Source organism: Zonotrichia leucophrys, chromosome 1, assembly GCF_028769735.1.
Source record: "Zonotrichia leucophrys gambelii isolate GWCS_2022_RI chromosome 1, RI_Zleu_2.0, whole genome shotgun sequence".
In the NCBI taxonomy this organism is placed as follows: Eukaryota; Metazoa; Chordata; class Aves; order Passeriformes; family Passerellidae; genus Zonotrichia; species Zonotrichia leucophrys.
The window spans coordinates 21084290-21103612 of NC_088169.1; the positions used below are offsets into that span (position 1 = coordinate 21084290).

Sequence of the window (19323 nt, forward strand, 5' to 3'; positions counted from 1 at the left end):
TATGAACAGGAAATATTCATAATGCTGATATTCTCTTAGCTCTCATCTGCAAATTCTGCTGCTGTCTCAGTTTCAGGTCCTAAGCTTCAGCTGTGTCAATCAGCAGTGCAAAGAGATCTGAGTCTTAATTAACTCAACCATACTGCAAGGAAACTATTGCTGGTACAATTCTAGCCACAAAGCCAAATCCTTCCTGGGATATTTGCTTTCGTCAAGGAACCAGCATAAATCAGCAGTCCAGCAGGAGGGCTTTGCTATAACATCATATAGCTACTCCTACACAGACAGCCTTCATTTGATGTGGCTGGAAAAGAAAAATGAGAAAGGGTTTTGAGCTGCTCAAGCTTTACATTATCTATACTTAAACTATGACTTTTTTGTGACAATGGCATAGCACTCATGTAACACTTATTTGAACAGGATGCCTCAATTTCCCCTGTGTTTGCTTCTCTGCCTTCAATCTTTCAGATTTGCTTCAAGAAATAGAGGACAAAGTGGAAACTTCTGTTCATGCAGAATTTGAAGTGATACACTAACATATTTCTGGAGAATACTGAAAAAGAGACATAGTTTTTTCTCCTCACTTCTTGAAAAACAGGAATGGAAATTGTTTTACCTTTAATGTCATGTCATCAGAGCAAGATGCTAGTAGCATGCCAGATGGGTCCCATTTGATTGCATTCACCTCGTTCTGAAATCAAGAGTGAGATTATTAAGCAAATATTCCAGTCACTGCATTGTACTGGGCACTCAGCAGAGGGCACTCAAGGTTTATGCATGGAACAAGTTCACCCACAAATTACAGTGCTGGTGCTTTTAGGGGTGAACAAAAGCACTGCTGCCTCCCCAACATGCTATCTAAGTGGCATTTTGGAGTGGAACCATCCTGTGCTTGTGAACAATATACACAAGCAATCTTCTGACGTGTGTTCTGGCTCAAAGTTACTCCTATCCTTTTATCATTTCCTAGGATTTAAATAAGCCCAGACAGATTGATGATGTAGCATTACCTTCTTTTTAAAACTGGGGCATTTCTTTCATTAATGTTCTGTAGACTTGGTGATACAAATTTTCAACAGAAAATAATGATACTGGTGGGGTGTTTTGTTTTATGGACTTGACAATTCTTCATATTGTAGCTCTACAACAGTGCTGATCTCTCTAAAGAGAGGTTTATGTGTAAATGAATTCCATGCTGGAATATTAAACAGTTTAGGATGCTTTCTCTATCAGTCTTTCTAGCACTTTGTAATTTACTAAGCCTAGTGTATCCCCTTGGTAATGAGTAAGTTTCCCATGCTCTTTCACAGCTATAAGTAAAGAGAAAAAAAGTGTTTTATAAAAAGGGAAAGACTATTTCTTAAAAATATAAATTGGCCCAGGGTCTCAGTGAAAACAATCCTGGAATATATTTAAATTTTTCTTTATACATTTTACAAGTTTCAGTAATAATTAAAAACAAGTATAGATATATTTGAAGTGAAAATCTGGATCACGTACAAAGCAGGGCAGTTCACATAATAATAAAAAGCACCAGTCTATTGTTAGGAATGTACAACCTGTCACAAAATATCAGTTTAACCACAGACTAAGATAAATGTCTCCAAATGCATAGTTCTGGAAGCTAACATCTGAATTATGGATCAGTGAATGATCACAGTTTTTCTCACAAATGGAACCTAGAAAAAGCAACCTCTGACATCCAATAAATTCCACCAAGGAAAGAGTGGGGAAATCTTTAATATATCTTATTAGATTAAATTGATTCTAAAACTGAACAATGGCTGGAGGTAAACTGTTCTCTCCTTGTTCATAAGCTGTCATTTAGTAAAGGACATTAAGCCAGTGGAAAACAGAATCTTATTTATCAATGTGCCTTTAAGTCTGCAGCTCAGAAACACTCTCACTGTTTAAGCCAGAGGTGTTGCCTCCTGTAGTGATTTAGAACATTTTATCCCTTCCACAGGCAGTGAATCCCTCATTCCCAAGGAATAAATATACTTCTAGGGAAACAAAGGGGTGTAACACCTTTGCTGCTAGAACACAGTGTGCACACCCATCATCTGCCATCATTGTAACATTTGCTGTGACTTTACCACCAACATTTTGGACTCCTTAAACTTACTGTGTGTCCTTGAAAGGTTTTCACGGGACGATCACAGCCAAGTCTGCACACATGGATGCACATGTCAGTACTGCAGGAGGCAAAAGTAGTGTTGTTCTGCCAGTCTACATCCAGAGCAGGAGCTGTGAATACAAACAACAGAAGGAATATCAGGGATCACATAAAAAAACAGCTCTCCCAAATAATTTTCCTCCCATCTCCTATCTGAAACAGACTACAGGCTAGTTCTTGGTCTGTCACCTGCAGCAGTTACAGGGCTGACAGGGACTGTCTGAAGGACACAGAGTATCTTTTCTATTCCCATGGATAATCTGGATACTTGGCACAGCATCTACTTATGAGAATCTTTTGGGTCAAGTTACATGACGGGGCAAAACACTCCCTCCACCCTCTCTGCTCCCACCTATGCGTATCATGGGTTATGTCTAGCATTCATCCCTCTGTAACCCAGTTCAGTGATGAAACTGAAAGAAAACTAACCCAGAAAAAGTGTGGATAATTCCATCTGGGTTAGACAAGCATGTTCCTGTGAATGCCAGACACAACACATGGGAAGGTGGAGGAGCAGGTGGCTGCGTCCCTTTGCACTAGAGCTTTATGCACCCTTTATACAAACCTATCATTCTGTGCAGGCACATGGATTAATAAGACTAAAATTCAGTTTAATTTGCTTGGGGACTGGTTTTAGGCAGGTACATTGATCAGCCTCATCTGAAATGAGAGGAAGGGTTTCTGTAGAGGGTTTGGCATTAACTAGCACTGACCTAACAAAACTCTGTGCACGGAGAGCACGGGAGCGTGTGCATGTGTGCAACACACACACATACACACACTTTGCAAAAGAATGGGAACAAATCCCCAACAACTCTCCCAGCATGTCAGTGCAGAGTGCAAGCAGGAGCAGGAGGAAGCTCCTGACAAACTGCCTGCTTGTGTCTCTATGATTGCTGCTCAGGCTTTTTCCCTCAGGATAGAGTTTAGCTGCCCTCCAGAGGATGACATAAGACTTGCTAAAATAGAGAAATCTTCATTCACACTCTTGTGAGAAGCAAATGTGCTGGAATGAGACCAGCATATAGGAAACAAACTTGGATCTCTTCCTGGCAAAGATATAATGCAAATTCGTCCTTAAAATGAAACCAAGAAATTCCTTACTCAAACGTGTTTAGAAAGATACTTTGGTAATACAGAGGTGAAAAGATATCTGTTCTGACAAGCCTGTTACATTTAAATATGTTTTTCCTATTATAATTTTTATGAACTACAAAACAAAATAGATCCCTATCACCATCTGAGTCATCAGGTAGCTCCCTAAATGAGAATGAAGGGCTGACACTGTTTCATAGAAAGAGCTTTTTTCAGTATTAATGAAAAAGCTCAATAATTCTCTATGACAGGTAAGGAATTACTATCTTGCAGAAATAGAAAGGAAAAATGTGTGAGGAAAGCAGACTGCTTTTGAGTTTTCCAATGAACATGAATGAGGATTAGGAAACAATCAAAGATCTTTCTTTAACTGCCTGTTTGCCTTTCTTTTTATGCTACAAGCTTTGTATTACTATTTCAAAGCAAAAAAAAAAAAATCATCATTAATAGCAATATGCCTTCAGGGCTAATATCTAGTATGAGATGTATGAGTCAAAAACTAATTTTCAGAGAGCTACTGGCACCTAAAGCTATGGATTTACATTGCAGCATAATTTGAATCATAAAGTGCTGATAATTAATACTGATTCATTTATTGGTGTACTCAGTCATATCTTTACTGGATATGTAACTACATAAAAAGGTTTGAAAAAAATCAAACAAACATGGCTCCTGATGCAAATAATCAAATTGTCAAAGTATTTCCAGAACCACAGGATACCAGCCAATTGCATAGAAACAATTAGAATATCATAATATATCATAATAGAAGCAGCATAAATCCTTAAAAATTACAGCTAAAATAAAAACCATAAATGGAAGTGTTACAATAATTATCTGGCATTTTAGCCTTTTTCAGAACGAATTTAAGTGTGATTCAGAGCACTTAGATCACAGACCTATAGAATGGGTTAGGTTGGAAGGGACCCTAAAGAACACCCAGTTCCAGCCCCCTGATGTGGACAGGGACACCTTTTATTAGACCAGATCATCAGAGCTCCATCCAACCTGGGCTTCTCTGGGCAGCCTGATCCTGTGCCTCACCACCCTCCCAGTACAGAATTTCTTCCTGATATCTAATCTAAACCTTCTGTCTTTCAGTTTGAATCCTTTCACCCCTTGTCCTGTCACTACACATCTAGATGGTTAGAACTGGCCACACAAATACCTGTTTTAGTGTCTATTTAACAACTTGCTCCTGCAAGCCTAGACATCAGTCTGTGTCAATCAGTAAATGTCAAAACTGAATTACTTAGCTCCTTTTTAAAGAAATAAGTTTAGTGAATATGTATTTTGATCGAATGCCCCATGATGATTCATACTTTTGCAAAAAATAACGAAACCCTAGAAGCTACTTATCTGCATAGTTACATATTTTGAACAAAAATCTTAAAAATTACATGGCAACACCAATAACATGGAGGCCTTCAACACCCAGACAAAGAACCATTTCTTCAAATACTTTAGGATGACAGTTTTGTCCATGTGGTGTAAACTAAACCAGTTGTTACAAAGAAGCAGACAGTATAAAAACCTTATGTTTTTTCAGGTCAACTACCTCCAGACTTCAAAGAAGTATATGTTAAAGGAGGTGCATCCTGCCTAGACTAGACTTTTAATTGTTAAAATCCACCTTTAATCCTAGTGTAGACAAGGTTTTCAGATTCCAGATATGGAAAGGAATTTGCTGTTAGTTTGTCCTGGTGATGCAAAGAGGACAAGGTGAGGTTTGTGGCTTTAGACTTGTGAGAACAAAGTGAATAGAGAGTCTGGCTGATTTTAAGAAGGTTTTGTAGGATACATGCTTTCTCCAATCAAAAATTTCCTCAACAGCATTTCCTCAATAACTGCTTTACTTCCTTATGAAAACATATAAGAAAGAGTGAAAAAAATTAAAAATATTAGCTTCTCCATATCTGCATTTCAGTTGTGTCTCATGTTCCAAAGATATACAGTATGTGCAGTAAGAATTTTTTAAAAAATCTTTTCATGCACAAGGACATATTGCATTGGTAGATACAGCTGAGCTTTCAACTTGCTAAGAAGGGGATGGGGTGATTTGTCCTTGATGCACATCACTGCTAAGACAGCTTATGTGTCAATGAACAAGATTCTGAAGGGGCAACCAAGCTCTGAATCCACAACTACTTAGATTACTAGTTAGGGATCAGAGGATTAATATCTCATTAACTAAATCACTCTATGTGCACAGTTTGCTGTTATGGTAGATAAATAAATGCCACAGTGAGAAAATCTGTCAGCAGACACCAACTCCTCTAAACCAACAGCTGCATTAATAAAAGGGAGACGAGTGACAAAAATGCAGAGTATGGATTTGCTGTGCCCATGGACACACTTTTTGTCTACTGCTGAATAACCATTTAGATTGCTACTGGATATTATTCACATCAGTGTAAATGTGAGAATAAGAACAATTTGAGTTGAAAAGCATGTGCAAAATAATGTTTTAAAATTAGTATTGAAATGTGTTTTTAAATACCATTGTGAAAGCTTGTTGTATTTAAAAATGGATTAGTTACACCTCTAACATCAGAATCCAGAATGTTCTCATGGTTTTAAACTCAGTTTTACTATACCCCTTAAAATTCTTCACTATGCAAATGTAGCCACTTTAGTTCATGAATTCAGCCATCATCTTACAAGTCTGGTCTCAGGTGAATTTCAGATTTTGTCAATGACTGTCTGTTATTCAAGATTATTTAGTATCTGTGACATCTCCTGTCCTCTTAAAACAGTTCTACAAGTGACCATCCTAATAGCATTTTGGAGCAACAAGGTTTTGAAACTCAAGGCTGGCAACTGATTTCCAATAATCAGAGAAAGCAAATATTGAAGAAATTCAAGTTAAAATTAAGAGTTTGTGGTGAATGAAAGGTGCATGAGAGATCTGCCTGCTTTTGCCTCAAATCAGCCTCACTGAAACAGGAGCAGAGAGAATTGAAAAGATCCCAGACACCTCCACTGAAAATTCTCTTCATGAATCCCCACCTGGTATTATTCAAGCACATAGATAACAACAGGATTGCTCAGTTAGGTAGACATGGCTGGTGTACAAGTCCTCTCCTAAAATCAGCTTTCAAAGCTGATTTTCACAGAACTGTGTCTTTGTGAAATGAGAATAAACCAACAAGCCATGATATTCAGGATAGTTAAAGCACAAAAAAACGTGATTGAAACTTTTCTGTGGCAGATATGGATAAAGTACATTGACAGAATTGAAAACTGCATTTCATTTTCCTAACAAGAGTTACATGAAAAGTACCTGAATGGAAAGGAAATTGCTGTTTAGCTTCTCCTGTGTGAGCATCCCAAATTATTGTTGTCTGCATCCAAATAAAGGGTGGAAAAAAAAAGATTAGTGGTTGTTCAGCTCAGAGAAAAAAATCCAAATAGCACCCTCACTAAGTAGCAATTCTAAATGATGAACTGATAAAATTATTGACTACAGAGAGCCTTGCGTGCTTAACAGTGGGAAAACCAGAAATTACTTCTAGGTATTACAGAATAATAATCTAAGTGTAGATAAAGAAGTATCATGCCTACAAAAGAAGCAATATAACTGTGAAGAATGAGCATAATCTATCTGAATAATGTTAGAAGACAACACTATACATTTTTAATAAGCTTATTGAAAAAAAAGTTTCAGTTATGATCTTTAAAGAACACTTTTTCCCTTTTCAAAAGATGCAAGTTGCATTCTACTTCAAAATGATGCTGAACCCCATTTGTAACAAGGCAATAAGCGAAATGTTTTTCTATCAGCAGAGTACACAGCACTTCCTGCCACTGAGGTGGGACAGACTCAGGTGTAATTGGCTTACTACAGGTTTAATCCATACCCACAGCACACGTGAGTGTGTCCCCTCTCAATACCATCTCCTGAGAGAATTATCAATTTATTGGGAGTATGTATGTCCAGAAAATAAATTAGGGATGCATCATCTTGCTGATAATGGATCACCTAAAGAAATGCTGCTTTTATTGAGAATGTAAGTTTGCCAGAGTAATGGAATTACAGTTGGGAGATCAGCTGAATATAAGCCAGTATTAAAGCTTCCATTTTCACAAGGTTATGAAAATATAGGGACTCACTGAGCTTACAAAGTACAAATCTCAGCTGGGCTCCCCTCTGCCAGCTACTGGAGAGAAGCACTGTCAGTGCATCTCACTGGAACATAGGCCATGCAGCTTATCCTTGGAAGTGACATTTTTCTCTCTGAATTCTGTACAGGAAGCCAAGGATGACATATGCATCTAATTTTTAGACACTGAAAGTTAGGCAAGATGAATGCTGTGTACTTTCCAGTTTCAGTTTTAATGGATCATCAGTCAGCTGTTCATTTTAATCTCTAAAGTGCACTTAGCTGTAACTACTGTGTTTTGCTTGATTTTCAGTCAGAACCATATTTTTTTGCATATTTCTAGAGGAAGTCATATATATTTTATTCAAATAAGTGTTTCAACAATTAGATGAGCTAAAAGGTGGGGTATGTTTAAGATCCCTTTCTTCCTGTAAACAGCTGATAAAACTACAAATATAAGTACTGGAAGCTGTTCCTTCTGTAACAGAAACACACTCCAGATAACAATTTCACACATTTTTTAAAAAGTTAAACATTTTCTATGAAAATAGTATACATTCATGCAGCCTCAAAAATGTAATCAACATGCGCTAAAATATATTAAAGAAATGTAAACTCTCCAGGGTGCCTGGAGAAGAAGAAACTAATCTTAAGGAATTCAGCAGCACAAGCACACTCATCAGCATACTTATATGTTAGAATAATGTATTTTTAAAACTCACTTTATCAACACCAGCACTTAAAATATAATTCCCCTTTTTGTTCCATTTCAGGGCAAATATTGGACCTTTATGTTGACCTAAGGTGCTTGCAAGGTTACCTGGAATAAAGAACAGGTTATTATTACAATTTCTTTATAAATTGGTCAAATTACAGATCACTGCTGTTTGATGCCTAAAGAACAATAAATGTTTGACTTACCATCTTCTGTCCATATTCTTGCAAAACCATCATATGAGCCTGTAGCCAATAGTGTTCCATCACTCTGTTGGAATATATAAAAATGGCAAAGTTGGCTATGAGATAAAGTCTGTTTCAACCAACCTTCTTCTTTCTTTTTAAAGGTTTGCTAATTGTGATTTATGATTTTGAGTCCACTCATTGGGAGAGATTATGCTATGATTTGAACTAAAGGTTATTACTTCAGACAGCACAGAGGAAATAAAATCCTCTAACATACAGTGAAATACTAGCCTATACCACCAGATATGAGACATTTAATCAAAAAGATTAGAAAAAGAAAACAAGATAGAACAAGTTCTGTGGGCTTCTTCCACTTAACAAACAGATACTACTTCTTAGACATAAAGGACCTACCAAACATCAACAGATGACCTAAACCAGACTAAATCCCAGTTCAGTGAAATTCAGGCACCTCTACTTGAAAGAAAGCCCTAAGCCACATACACTCAGGGTGGACACCTCAAATGTTATCCACCACCAAGGAATTGCTTTCCACTTGTCTAAACACAGACCCACGTGTGCTCATGGGCACAGTACCATGATGAAGAAACAGATTCATGGGTCCCAATCAGGAGGAAAAAAGCCCATGAATCTGATCAGCAGATCATATGTATTCTGGAAGGAACCCTTCACAGGATATGTCCTGTGCAGCCAGTGAAGCTGGTGTGATTAGGCCAGAATAATTAAAACACAACTTTGCCATCTGGTGACACTGTTGAAGCAGAGTATTTAGTTTTTCAACATTTTAGAACCTGGATTAAGAGTGAGATTCATCCCATTTATCTGCAGACATGCAGAAGTTGGGAGTTAGTTCAGGAGTGCCCTCCATTACTAACAGCATCCTGTCACCACAACTCTGAAGTGTAACTCATGAACTTGTTTGCTTTAGATTATGCCCAGTTCAATATGAAGGCATGTGTCTCTGTTTCTGCTGACTCAGGGTGAGTCTAGAGAACTAGTTTAGATGGGGGTGAATCCTACCCATGGTATCAAAGAGCATGATCTGAATATGACCTCCAGAAATAACCTTTCCTATAACCTTTATGACATGTAAGTCACACCAGAAGAGAACTAATTCAATACCACCAGTGTGAAGATTTCACAGGGAAATATGATTAATATTGTGGTTCTAAATAAACTATAAAGGCAGATGGCATTTCTAGCTTGATGAATAGAAAATTAGATAAAAGCATGAAATAATCCTTTAAAACATATGCCCACTCCAATACTCCAAAAACATTGACTCAGAGCACTTTTAAATTTAACTTAAATATATAATAATGTAGGGGGGAAAATATCATAAGCTAAGTGAAGCTCACTGTGATGCACACTTCTCTGGACCACTGATAAGAAGAAAGGTGATAAAGGACAAAAAGAGAAAAAAGAAAAGCTCAGGAAATTAGACATACAGTTTATCTAATTTTTTTGCTGGTAATTCACATTCTTTGGGAAATTCAAAGTAACTTGGAAGCACTTGAAGTATTTGAATTAGGAACATTTCCCTACCTCAAGTACTAGTACAATGCAAGGGAAGTACCAACGAAGTCTGGAAGGTAAGAAACTACTACAGGAAATACTAGAGGATGCCCTATGTTTTGGACAAATTTTCTCCTAACTGTTCTGCAGTCATTGCATATTTTCCTCTTAAAATTTCTCTTTTCTTACTCCTAGAAGAAATTTTTTTCACAACTATGTTTCTTCACTCTAATATCCACAGGAAACAAGTAATGAACATAAGCTTGAGTTTTATTTGCTTCCTTGACCCACCTCTACTTTCTGTACTATTCACCAACTTCTTCCACTGTGCAAATATAAAATACACAGGGGAAAGGTGACTTGTGCAGTGGCCTTATCTTTTACTCTGTGAAACCTGAAGGACAGAGTAAACTAGAAACCTAGCTAGAAACCTAGCTCACCTGAAGGACAACACTGCAGTAAAGATTAATCGAAACTTGATCTCTGGCCAGCAACTGAGACTCTACATAACTGCTGAAAATCCCTTCTGGTACTTAATTAATCTGTCTTCCTATGAAAACAAGACTAATGTGATCACTCTGTCTGTACTAGTATCAGCAAAACAGGCAGAATGAAAATTACCTTGAAGTAATTAAGTTTTCTGTAGGATCTTGTAAGTTTTTTTGGCAACAATTAGAGCTGTCCAAAGGCACTGCCCAGAGACTGGGGATTCTCAACAATACCTGTCCTCTCTGCTTACTTCAGTATTCTTTGTGCATGAGCACATTATCTAAGATAGGAGGTTTTGCAGGATGAATGTAAAAAAGGGATCAGACAAAACAGTTTCATCCAGAAGATAAGGACAGAATAACTACACATGCTCCTACCAAGACAAAGAAAATAATGTAAACAGATTTTGCTGTGCACAGCATAATTCAAATGAGAGAAGCTGGAGTCCAACCTCAGAAAAAGCTTCACTGGTGCTTTTATCTCCTTACATGCCAAAATAAAGTATCTATGAGATGCAAATACATTATTAATGAGGCTTCAGTATTACATAGATTGTTTGTTTAATCTTGGTTCTTAAAGCTAACCAAGTTTATTTTTACCCATGCTCCTAAAATAGAGATATATCATTGTTAAGCTTGAAGATGGCCACAGTCCTGGAAAATTACAGCATGTAGGAGAAAGTTCAGCCTGCTATGAGTATTTGAAACAAGAGGTCAGTAGGTTAGGACAGCGCTTCTGGTCACCTCAGATATGAAAGATATGGAGCAGAAACTGTAATTGCCTTGGAATTAAATTTAGACAGTTAAAAACCATGCAGAGTCTTAGAAGTTAGCTTACATTCCAGTCCAATGAAGTCACATCCTTATTGCTGGGGACATCATGTCCTCCCTCTCTTATGCAGTGCCTCAAAACCAGCTGAGTGGAGCCGCTGTTGCTGTTCTCGTTGAGATTCCATATCCTGGCCGTGGAGTCTCCGGATCTACAAAGCAATTATGCAAATAAGTGGAAAACTCCTCATGTTGACCCAGCAAACAGTGTAGAAGCCTGTATTTCTGTTTTCATTGAGACAACATGACAGCCTTGCAGGAGATGGGAGGAACAAGAGCTGCTGGCCTGGACTGTAACGGGACCGTCTGACTGCACGGGGCTTCTGGGAACCTCCTGGCTCTGTGCAAAGCACAGGTCTAAGGCTTTGGTGCTGGAATTAGCAGAAGCTCACCCACGGGAGGGCCCTATTCTATTGAAATGTTCCAGATTTTGCAAGTAGAAGTTGTTTTGAACCTCCTGAGAATTTTGATGTTTCTCCTGTGCACTGCCCAGAATAGATCCAACCACTCTTCCCTAAACCTGCTGAACAGATCAGGGCATTACAAGCCTTTAAGAAGTAAATTTTATTTCCAACTCTTTGTGTACTTTTCTAAAAATGCTAACACATATTTAAATTATACCTGTCATAATAATTTTGTTTATTCTGGTAAGTTCTATCTAAAAACATGTAAACTCCTGTCTACATTTTGCACTACATACCTAAAGCTGGCATCACCATAACTGAGTTACTCTGGGGCAACTTACAGTAACTGTCTGTAGCTTGGTGCTTACATCATACTGTCTGAAAAAATGCAAAATAAGCACTGCCATGATAGAACAAGACCGAGGCAGCATCAGGATTTTGATCTATTTTTTAGAACAACTATTCTCTACAGAGGTGTTTTTAACACAGGCTGAAACCCTGATTTTGCTTAGAAAAGGTTTTGAGAAGGAAGAGCTCAGCATTATCTACTTGTAAATAATATATGTATTTTGAATTTCCATAAATCTTTATTCTACTGAAAAATGTCTCTGAGGTTCTGAGATAAATTTGCCATGGAGTGGAAGATATTCCACTTTAAAAGTTTACTGGGATTTTTTTTCACATCCCCTTTCCTTACGTTTTTGAAACAACAACAACAACCAAAACCAAGTTTCCTGGATTGCTTGTTTTGTCCAGAAAGCAATTTTCATTTACATGCAGTTAAGTAGAAGCTTGGAGTGGAGTTAGCAACAATACTTGCAAGAATTCATACAGTATAGATGAAATTTCATTGTTGATACATCTGATGTGTTAGGTTTTCCTTTTCTTTAAAGTAATGACAAAAAACTTTCTTTCCTATGCACTATCAAGGAGAAAAAGTCTTTCTTCAAAGATCCATTTTTGAAGGAATGGATCCACCTGTGACCCATTTTTGCTTTGATAAGCCATGTTTTACTGAGAAAGAAATCCATCACAATAGAATACTAAATTTTCTTTTGGTCTACTAGTAAAGCATTTTAATTATTGATACTAAGAATACCAGGCAAACTTTCAACACTTGACATGTCTTCAAATGCAAATATTGACCAAGCAATTATCGAACTCCATTGATCTCTGGGTATTATTTTACTAATAATTTAGCCTAATTTTATACAAACATTTCAACTGTAAAAGCAAACACCTCTCTGCCTGTATCAGGAGCTCTGAGCTCCTGGGGAATGAGCCCCATCTCCTGTGAACCTTTTCTGCCAAGCTGAGATGTGATGGCTGGCCAGGGTTTTGAACCCAGCTACTCCTGTAAAGCCACTCTTTATTTCTGAGACATATCTTTCACATTAGTAATTAAGAAATAATTCAGATCAGGGTAATTTTTGCCACCACACCGCTGTGACTGTAATATGCATCCTTATTTCTTCAGAGGTCTGGAAAATTGACATTTTTGCATATGTTGGCTAGAAAATGAACCAGGTTAATCATGAGACTCAGAAGTTAAGAAACATTTTAAACTGTGGTTATTAACAATGATGGGAACATAGATCTTTAAAGGACTGCTCCACTGGTTAACATGCTAAGTAGGAAATTCCTTCAGGGCTGGCTTCTCTCCTATATACAACTGCAGGACCATCCTGCATTCATTGTAATAATTCAGTTTGTTATTGCACTCTGTGAATAAAGTACTCAGTCACTCGGCCATCAAAAGCAATATCCTATTTGCTAGTTCTAAAAGGGTTATGTTTTGTTTTTCAACACTTTTATTTAGTCAGTTTTTTGGCAAGGCCTAGGCAATCTTATTTTCCAGTATTTTAATTTTGTTTTTTCCCTTTTCTTCTCCCAAAGCTACATAAGCTATTATGTGTCCCTGCAGAGAGGCTTTATAAGTCTACCAGTGTGCAGCAAGGGTATTTGTGTGTCTTCCCTTTTGTTGCTGGGGATAAAAAAAAAGAGTCCAGAGAATGCTCTGGAAAGTATTCTGATTTCTGGTGAATGATTCAGTGAACCCTGCCTTATTAGAGAAGCACAGTTCAAGCACAATTCAGAAAGATATTTAATCTCCTTTGCCCACAGAAGCATTTCTATCTACATGATAAAGCAGCTCATTCCAACATGCAAGTCACGAACACTTGAGTAATAGGTATACTCCTCTGCCCTGTGGAAGAGTACTGCCAAATTTTAGGAAGGCTAGCTCTGAAAGGATTTTATTTCATGCTCTCCTGCCCCAGTATGTTCACGAATCAAGGTGGAGAAATGTTTGTGGAATGTAATTTGTGACATATAAAATTACCATTCCGTAACTGGAAGCACAGAGGTTTTAAGTGCTGCAGCTGGGTAAAGAATTTTGCAAGATGGTTGTTGAACCTTGGTATTTCTAATCTTCAGCTACAAGACTTTAAATCACTGTTATTATGAGATGCAATATTGCTAATGTGTATTTAATACTTCTGGCTCCAACAGGTTAGAGGTTTTATTTTTTTATTTTAAAATATATTATTGAAAGAACTATGGGAAGGAAATTCCTCATTTTTATTTTGACATCTAACATTTCCTTAATAAAGCTGGTTTCTTAAACTAAGTGCTTACTCCTCCTAGGCAGTTAGTAGAGGGAAGTGCCTCACAGGTGTCCTGAATAAGATCTCTGCCCCACTGATTCTACAACATTATTCTCTGCTAGAGGTTATTCAAGTCGACCTCCCCCAAGAGCTGACCATTTTGCATTCATGGATTTGATGCACTGAGGAAACCAGTCCAAATAGTCCCCTGCTAACAAATAAGCACTTAGAGTTAGCAGAATTAGTATCTGGCACTGACACTGAGAAGTGATGTCTGAAATTAACACCCTCAGCCTGGTAAGTCAAAAGGATTATTCTGAAAGGTAATTTACAGTGGATCCTAAACCAGTGATATGAGGACTGCAGTAGCCTGAAGTACTAAATATATAAAACCCAGAAATGATGACAGCAGATAGCCTGAAAACATCTTCTCTTGCTTCTGAGAGACACAGCAAGAGCTGAAATATCTCAGACAGCAGCTTTTATGGATAATTACTTTGCTGACCAGGGAGAGCAAAAGGTGCACAGAGTGGTTTGGAAGAGACAAGTCACAGCCTCTCTGTGTGAGAGAGGCTGCCACAGATCAGCTGATAAGCAAAGAAACCTACTGCTGGTTTTGGGACTGAGGCCAGGTCCCTCTGCTTCATGGCTGTGTGAATTACTTGAAGGGCATGGCTGGATGTCACAGAACAGAACACTTTTGGAAGCAGCAGTGGAACACAAGGACAAAAACATCCTAAGTTGAACTGAAAAAGCTTTTGGAGTTCAAGGCTCTAGCAGCCTTGACATTCACAGTCCATCCACTTCCACACTGGGAAATTCAAGCACGTTCAGAACTCTGTCTCACTGGACCATGGTGACCTGTGCAAGCAAACTGACAGGTTATTCCCTGGCCAGAGTTTGGCTTGTTTTAATTAGCACTCTTGCTTGGTCTCTGATGTTCTCTCTGAATAACTCCTGGGCATGGCTTGGTGGTTACAATGTCCAGAGATGATTCCCATGTGCAGTTTGCTTGGCAGCCAGGGCCGTTTGCTAGCACAGACAGCAGCCATTCTGTGCCAGCTGGCCTCAGTGCCCAGCAATATTCCCAGGCACAGTTACTTTACTAATGTGGATGCAGCTCTAATGGATTTCTGCACTACACAGGGAACATAACCATCTGCAACAATTTAAATGTGTCATGAAATTAAAACTTAAGATATTGAAAGATAACTAGTGGAAGATATCAGCCTTTGGGTTTATGGCTGGGAATGACCAAATACTGAGATTTAACCAAGCACCTATTTTTTTGGGTATTTCTTCACCTGTCCAAAACACTCTATGCAATTATTTGCTTTGGAATGTTGACTTCCTTCATAAAGTGCAGTTAATCATCTCCCATGTCTGTATGCACACACTTCACTCTATTATTATAATGCTTCTGTTCATAACATCTAAGCATTCTTTTCATAGGCATCTGGTGACAGTCATGCCTTTGATAGCCTTTACTGGTATTTCTAGTCTCCCCCATCCTCAGCTTTAAGGGTTATGTGTGTGGTGGAGGGGGAAGAGCAGCTGCAGAATATATTTTTCTAGCTATTTGATCAGAGAAATTCCTGTCTCTCTGTTTTATTTTGAAATAGCTGTTTGCAAAGCCTGAAGAGTATATATTACTGTGCTAGTTTTCACACTCTAGGAAAACAGCAGCTGAGTAGATATGACATTAAACATCAAAATCCCTTTCTCTCAGTGGGATAGTCACTAAATCTGGAAACCAGTGCTCTAGTTTTGGGTAATTCATTCTACATTTCTTTCAAACAGCTTGCTTCAGATTAGGTTCTGAACCTGCATTATTCTTTTAGCTGAGGATTACATCAGGTTGCTGTCTAAACTGCTGCTGCTAGTTGTTAGAAAAATCTATTGCCTGTGTAACAAGGCTTCGGGAAAATACTTTGTCATTAACTGAGATTCAATTAGTCACTTTATAAACAAAACAAATATGTTATCTTTTCCTGTATTTAATAGCTAGGTTTTGAAGTGTATTTTTTAGATGGGTACAATCAAGCAGATGGGAAACTCAAAGAAAAGTATTGACTGGGCAGCACAACATGGCTGTTACAGAATCTAACAATCTGACACACATCAGACTAACTGCAGTGTTCTTTTTTTAATCATTACTTTGTAAAGGGCAAACAGAGCTGCAGAATACTGTGGATCTCAGGGAATTTCTCTCCCTTGTTTAACTGGTGCTGTAACATGGAGTTCACCTGTAGATAAAAGCTTGCACTGTTATTACACGAGACAACGGCTTCTTTGTGCAGTGGCATAATCACTCACTTAGCTCTCTTCCTTCAGTTTCACTTTCTTCTGGGCATTCTTTGCCATTTCAGTCACTCAGCTTCACCAGGCACTGGCTGCTGTTACCCCAATTCCAGCTGCAACCCTATCTCATTTCTTACAAGCAGGCTAAAATCTGACCGAGATGCACATGGATTTAAATTATTTGCATTGTCAGTGCACTGCTATTAGTCTGCTAAAGCACATGATTGTACTTTGTAACCACATGTGTATTTATGTGCCTCCACGGTCACTCGCAAAGCTCATTACAAAAGGCCTATTACACTGAAGGGCAAAGCTTAATGGAATGGCTAGTGAGAGGGTATTCCTCTGGCTCAGGTACCTGACTAATAGTTCTGATTATCATCCTCCAGGTTTACCTGTAAGATATCACAATCCAGGCATCCATCCACCAATGCTCAGCACCCTGAGGCAAAGTTAAACACACACTGCAACACATACTTTGGTTTATGAAATGCTCCACCATTTAAATTAGCACACTAGGACTGTGCACCAGGGATCCTAGGGAAGCAGTTCACTGTGGCAAGCACTCACTTGCTTAAAATTGATAAATGAAGATATAAGTACTACAGATAATAAAAGTAGTATCAGACCTAAATATTAAAAAAAAAAAAAAAAAAAAGCATACTCAGCAGGATTCTGGTTCCCAAAATCCCAGTTTGTATGAAATTATTTTTTTGAAATTTCTATCTTCACTCTCTTGGAGATCTCTGCTATTCATCCAACACAGAATTTATTTTATTTTTCTTTTCTATTTATACTGTAATTCCTTGTTTTCATATACTAAATGAATTAAGTAAGAAGAACTATTCTGATAATCTTGTAAAAAAGCGAGAAATAAAATAAGGACTCTCCTCGTCCTTGTGAGGAAAGTATCCTAATACTGATAAGTAACTCTGATTTATCTCCTCAAACTATGACCAGCTTTACTCCATGTTCTCAGTTAGATTTCTTAAATCTAGTCTTCATGTTAAGGTTTAACTTTAAGCATGAACAGGGTTCTCCCAGTGCCTGCATACAGCTCCTGGGGTATGTTTACAGCTGTGATTTTGTTTGGATCAGAAGTGCTTTTGTAAGTCAGTCTCCTGATCATCCCACTCAGGATGCTCTGGTGGTCATTGCAGAGCAGTCCTGCAGAGGATAAACTGGGCTCTCTTCCAATGACACTAAAGCACAACACTCCCTTAAACCACTGCTTACTGCTCAGCTCACTGAACAAACTTAGGCCCAGTCTGAAGCACCCCTATCTCCACACTTTTGAAAAAACCTGGTGGATGCCAATGACTTTCTGAGACCCCAGTGTGAACCAATAACTAAGAGCAGTAGACTGCATGATCTCCAAATATTCTGAGAAATTATCCAGAATGATTAAAAAAATATTTCTAAAAATTTGTGTGTATTTAGGGCCACAGAATTTACATCTTAAATGTACAAATTCTTCATATTTGTCATCACCTTATAACTATTTAGCAGTTATACAGGTATGGTACTGCTGAAAAAACACCGCTGCAGGCTGATAAAACACCCCAGAGAGTACTCATTCACATCCCAAATACATTTGCAAGTTCTTGCATCTCTAAATATTCTCTAATTGCAGGAGCTGGTTTGAGTCACTGTCTGTCTTACCCAGATGCTAGCAGGTCACTGACAGGGTTCCAGGCACAGATGAACACTTCTGATTCATGGCCCCGAAGGACTGTTGCTTTGTTAGGAGGAATTTCAACATCCCCGTCAATTTCCATTGGCTTTGAATGATTATCTGGAAGGAGATATATCAGAATAAATAGTTTACAAGATGCAGTTAGTTTTAAAATCATGCTACCTTCCCAAGGCCTGAAGCTTACAGCAGCATATACACCAAAATTAATACTGTGCTGTGTCACTGACACTATTACTCTATTTGCTTCTCTTCAGCCATTCAAATTTATGACAATTCCCCAAAATGCAGAGCTTTCCAAAACATTCTGTATAGCTTTTCATCCCCCAAATACTCAGGATTTAGTTCAGTGTAGTTTTTCTTTTGAAGCTGGCCTCATTAAAAATGACTTACAGATTTATTACAATAATTTTTTAAAATAACAGAAAGCATTTATATTTTCTTACACAGTCTCCTATAAGTAATATCTCTGCTACTCACAGACAAAAAATATACTGAGGAGGGGCTTCATTCCTGGAGCACATCAGGGCAATGGTGAATGATCACCTTCTCAAGGATATCATAATACATACAAAGGTACTAAATGAGTCATAGATCTACTTAATCTGTGTGCTGTAACTCTGCAGTTCTTTAGACTCATCGCTTTTATAAAAATCCTTTATTGTCTTAAGCAAGAAAAGTGAATTTAAAATGATGGATTTCTCTTAGTAACAACAATTCATTCCAACTTGCATCATGAACCATATTTTTATTCCAGGCTTCCTCTGCTTCTGTATAAATCTTCCTCATTAAGCTCTGGACACACTTCCTGGCAGCATTACAAGATTATTATTCTCTGCAAACATGACACCATCCAAGGACAGGTGACACACTGAAACAGCAGACACCAGATGCTACTCTGCACACAAGTGTGGCCCATTTTGCAGAAAGCACATCCAAGAGCAGGTAGCTGGCAGCCTCCTGTTACCCAACCAATGCTTTGGCCAGCTGATCAGCTCTGACTGATCAAAATGCAAGTTCTCTCTCTGGGTTAAGTCTTTCAGTTAGTCATTCTTCAATCACATATGAAGATCCATAGGTTTGCAAGTAGAATAATTATGCTCCATTATTGCTGCATGTTTATGGCATTTAAAATCAGCCATCTGTCCTGATACTTCAGCTCTGCTAAGCTACTGCCCATCAGCTGGTGA

The 19323-nt window shown here is 38.1% G+C and overlaps 1 protein-coding gene across 1 annotated transcript in view; it reads right to left on the minus strand.

Moving 5' to 3' along the window:
* Nucleotides 1-19323, minus strand: part of TBL1X (transducin beta like 1 X-linked) — a 188333-nt gene that overhangs the window by 4963 nt on the left and 164047 nt on the right. Inside the window, exons 7-13 of the mRNA XM_064708721.1 lie at nucleotides 18103-18235; nucleotides 11140-11281; nucleotides 8296-8359; nucleotides 8097-8194; nucleotides 6555-6615; nucleotides 2126-2247; nucleotides 617-691 (exon numbers count right to left, since the gene is read on the minus strand). Of these exons, the coding sequence (XP_064564791.1) occupies nucleotides 617-691; nucleotides 2126-2247; nucleotides 6555-6615; nucleotides 8097-8194; nucleotides 8296-8359; nucleotides 11140-11281; nucleotides 18103-18235 (695 nt within the window). The remainder of the gene's footprint in view (nucleotides 1-616; nucleotides 692-2125; nucleotides 2248-6554; nucleotides 6616-8096; nucleotides 8195-8295; nucleotides 8360-11139; nucleotides 11282-18102; nucleotides 18236-19323) is intronic.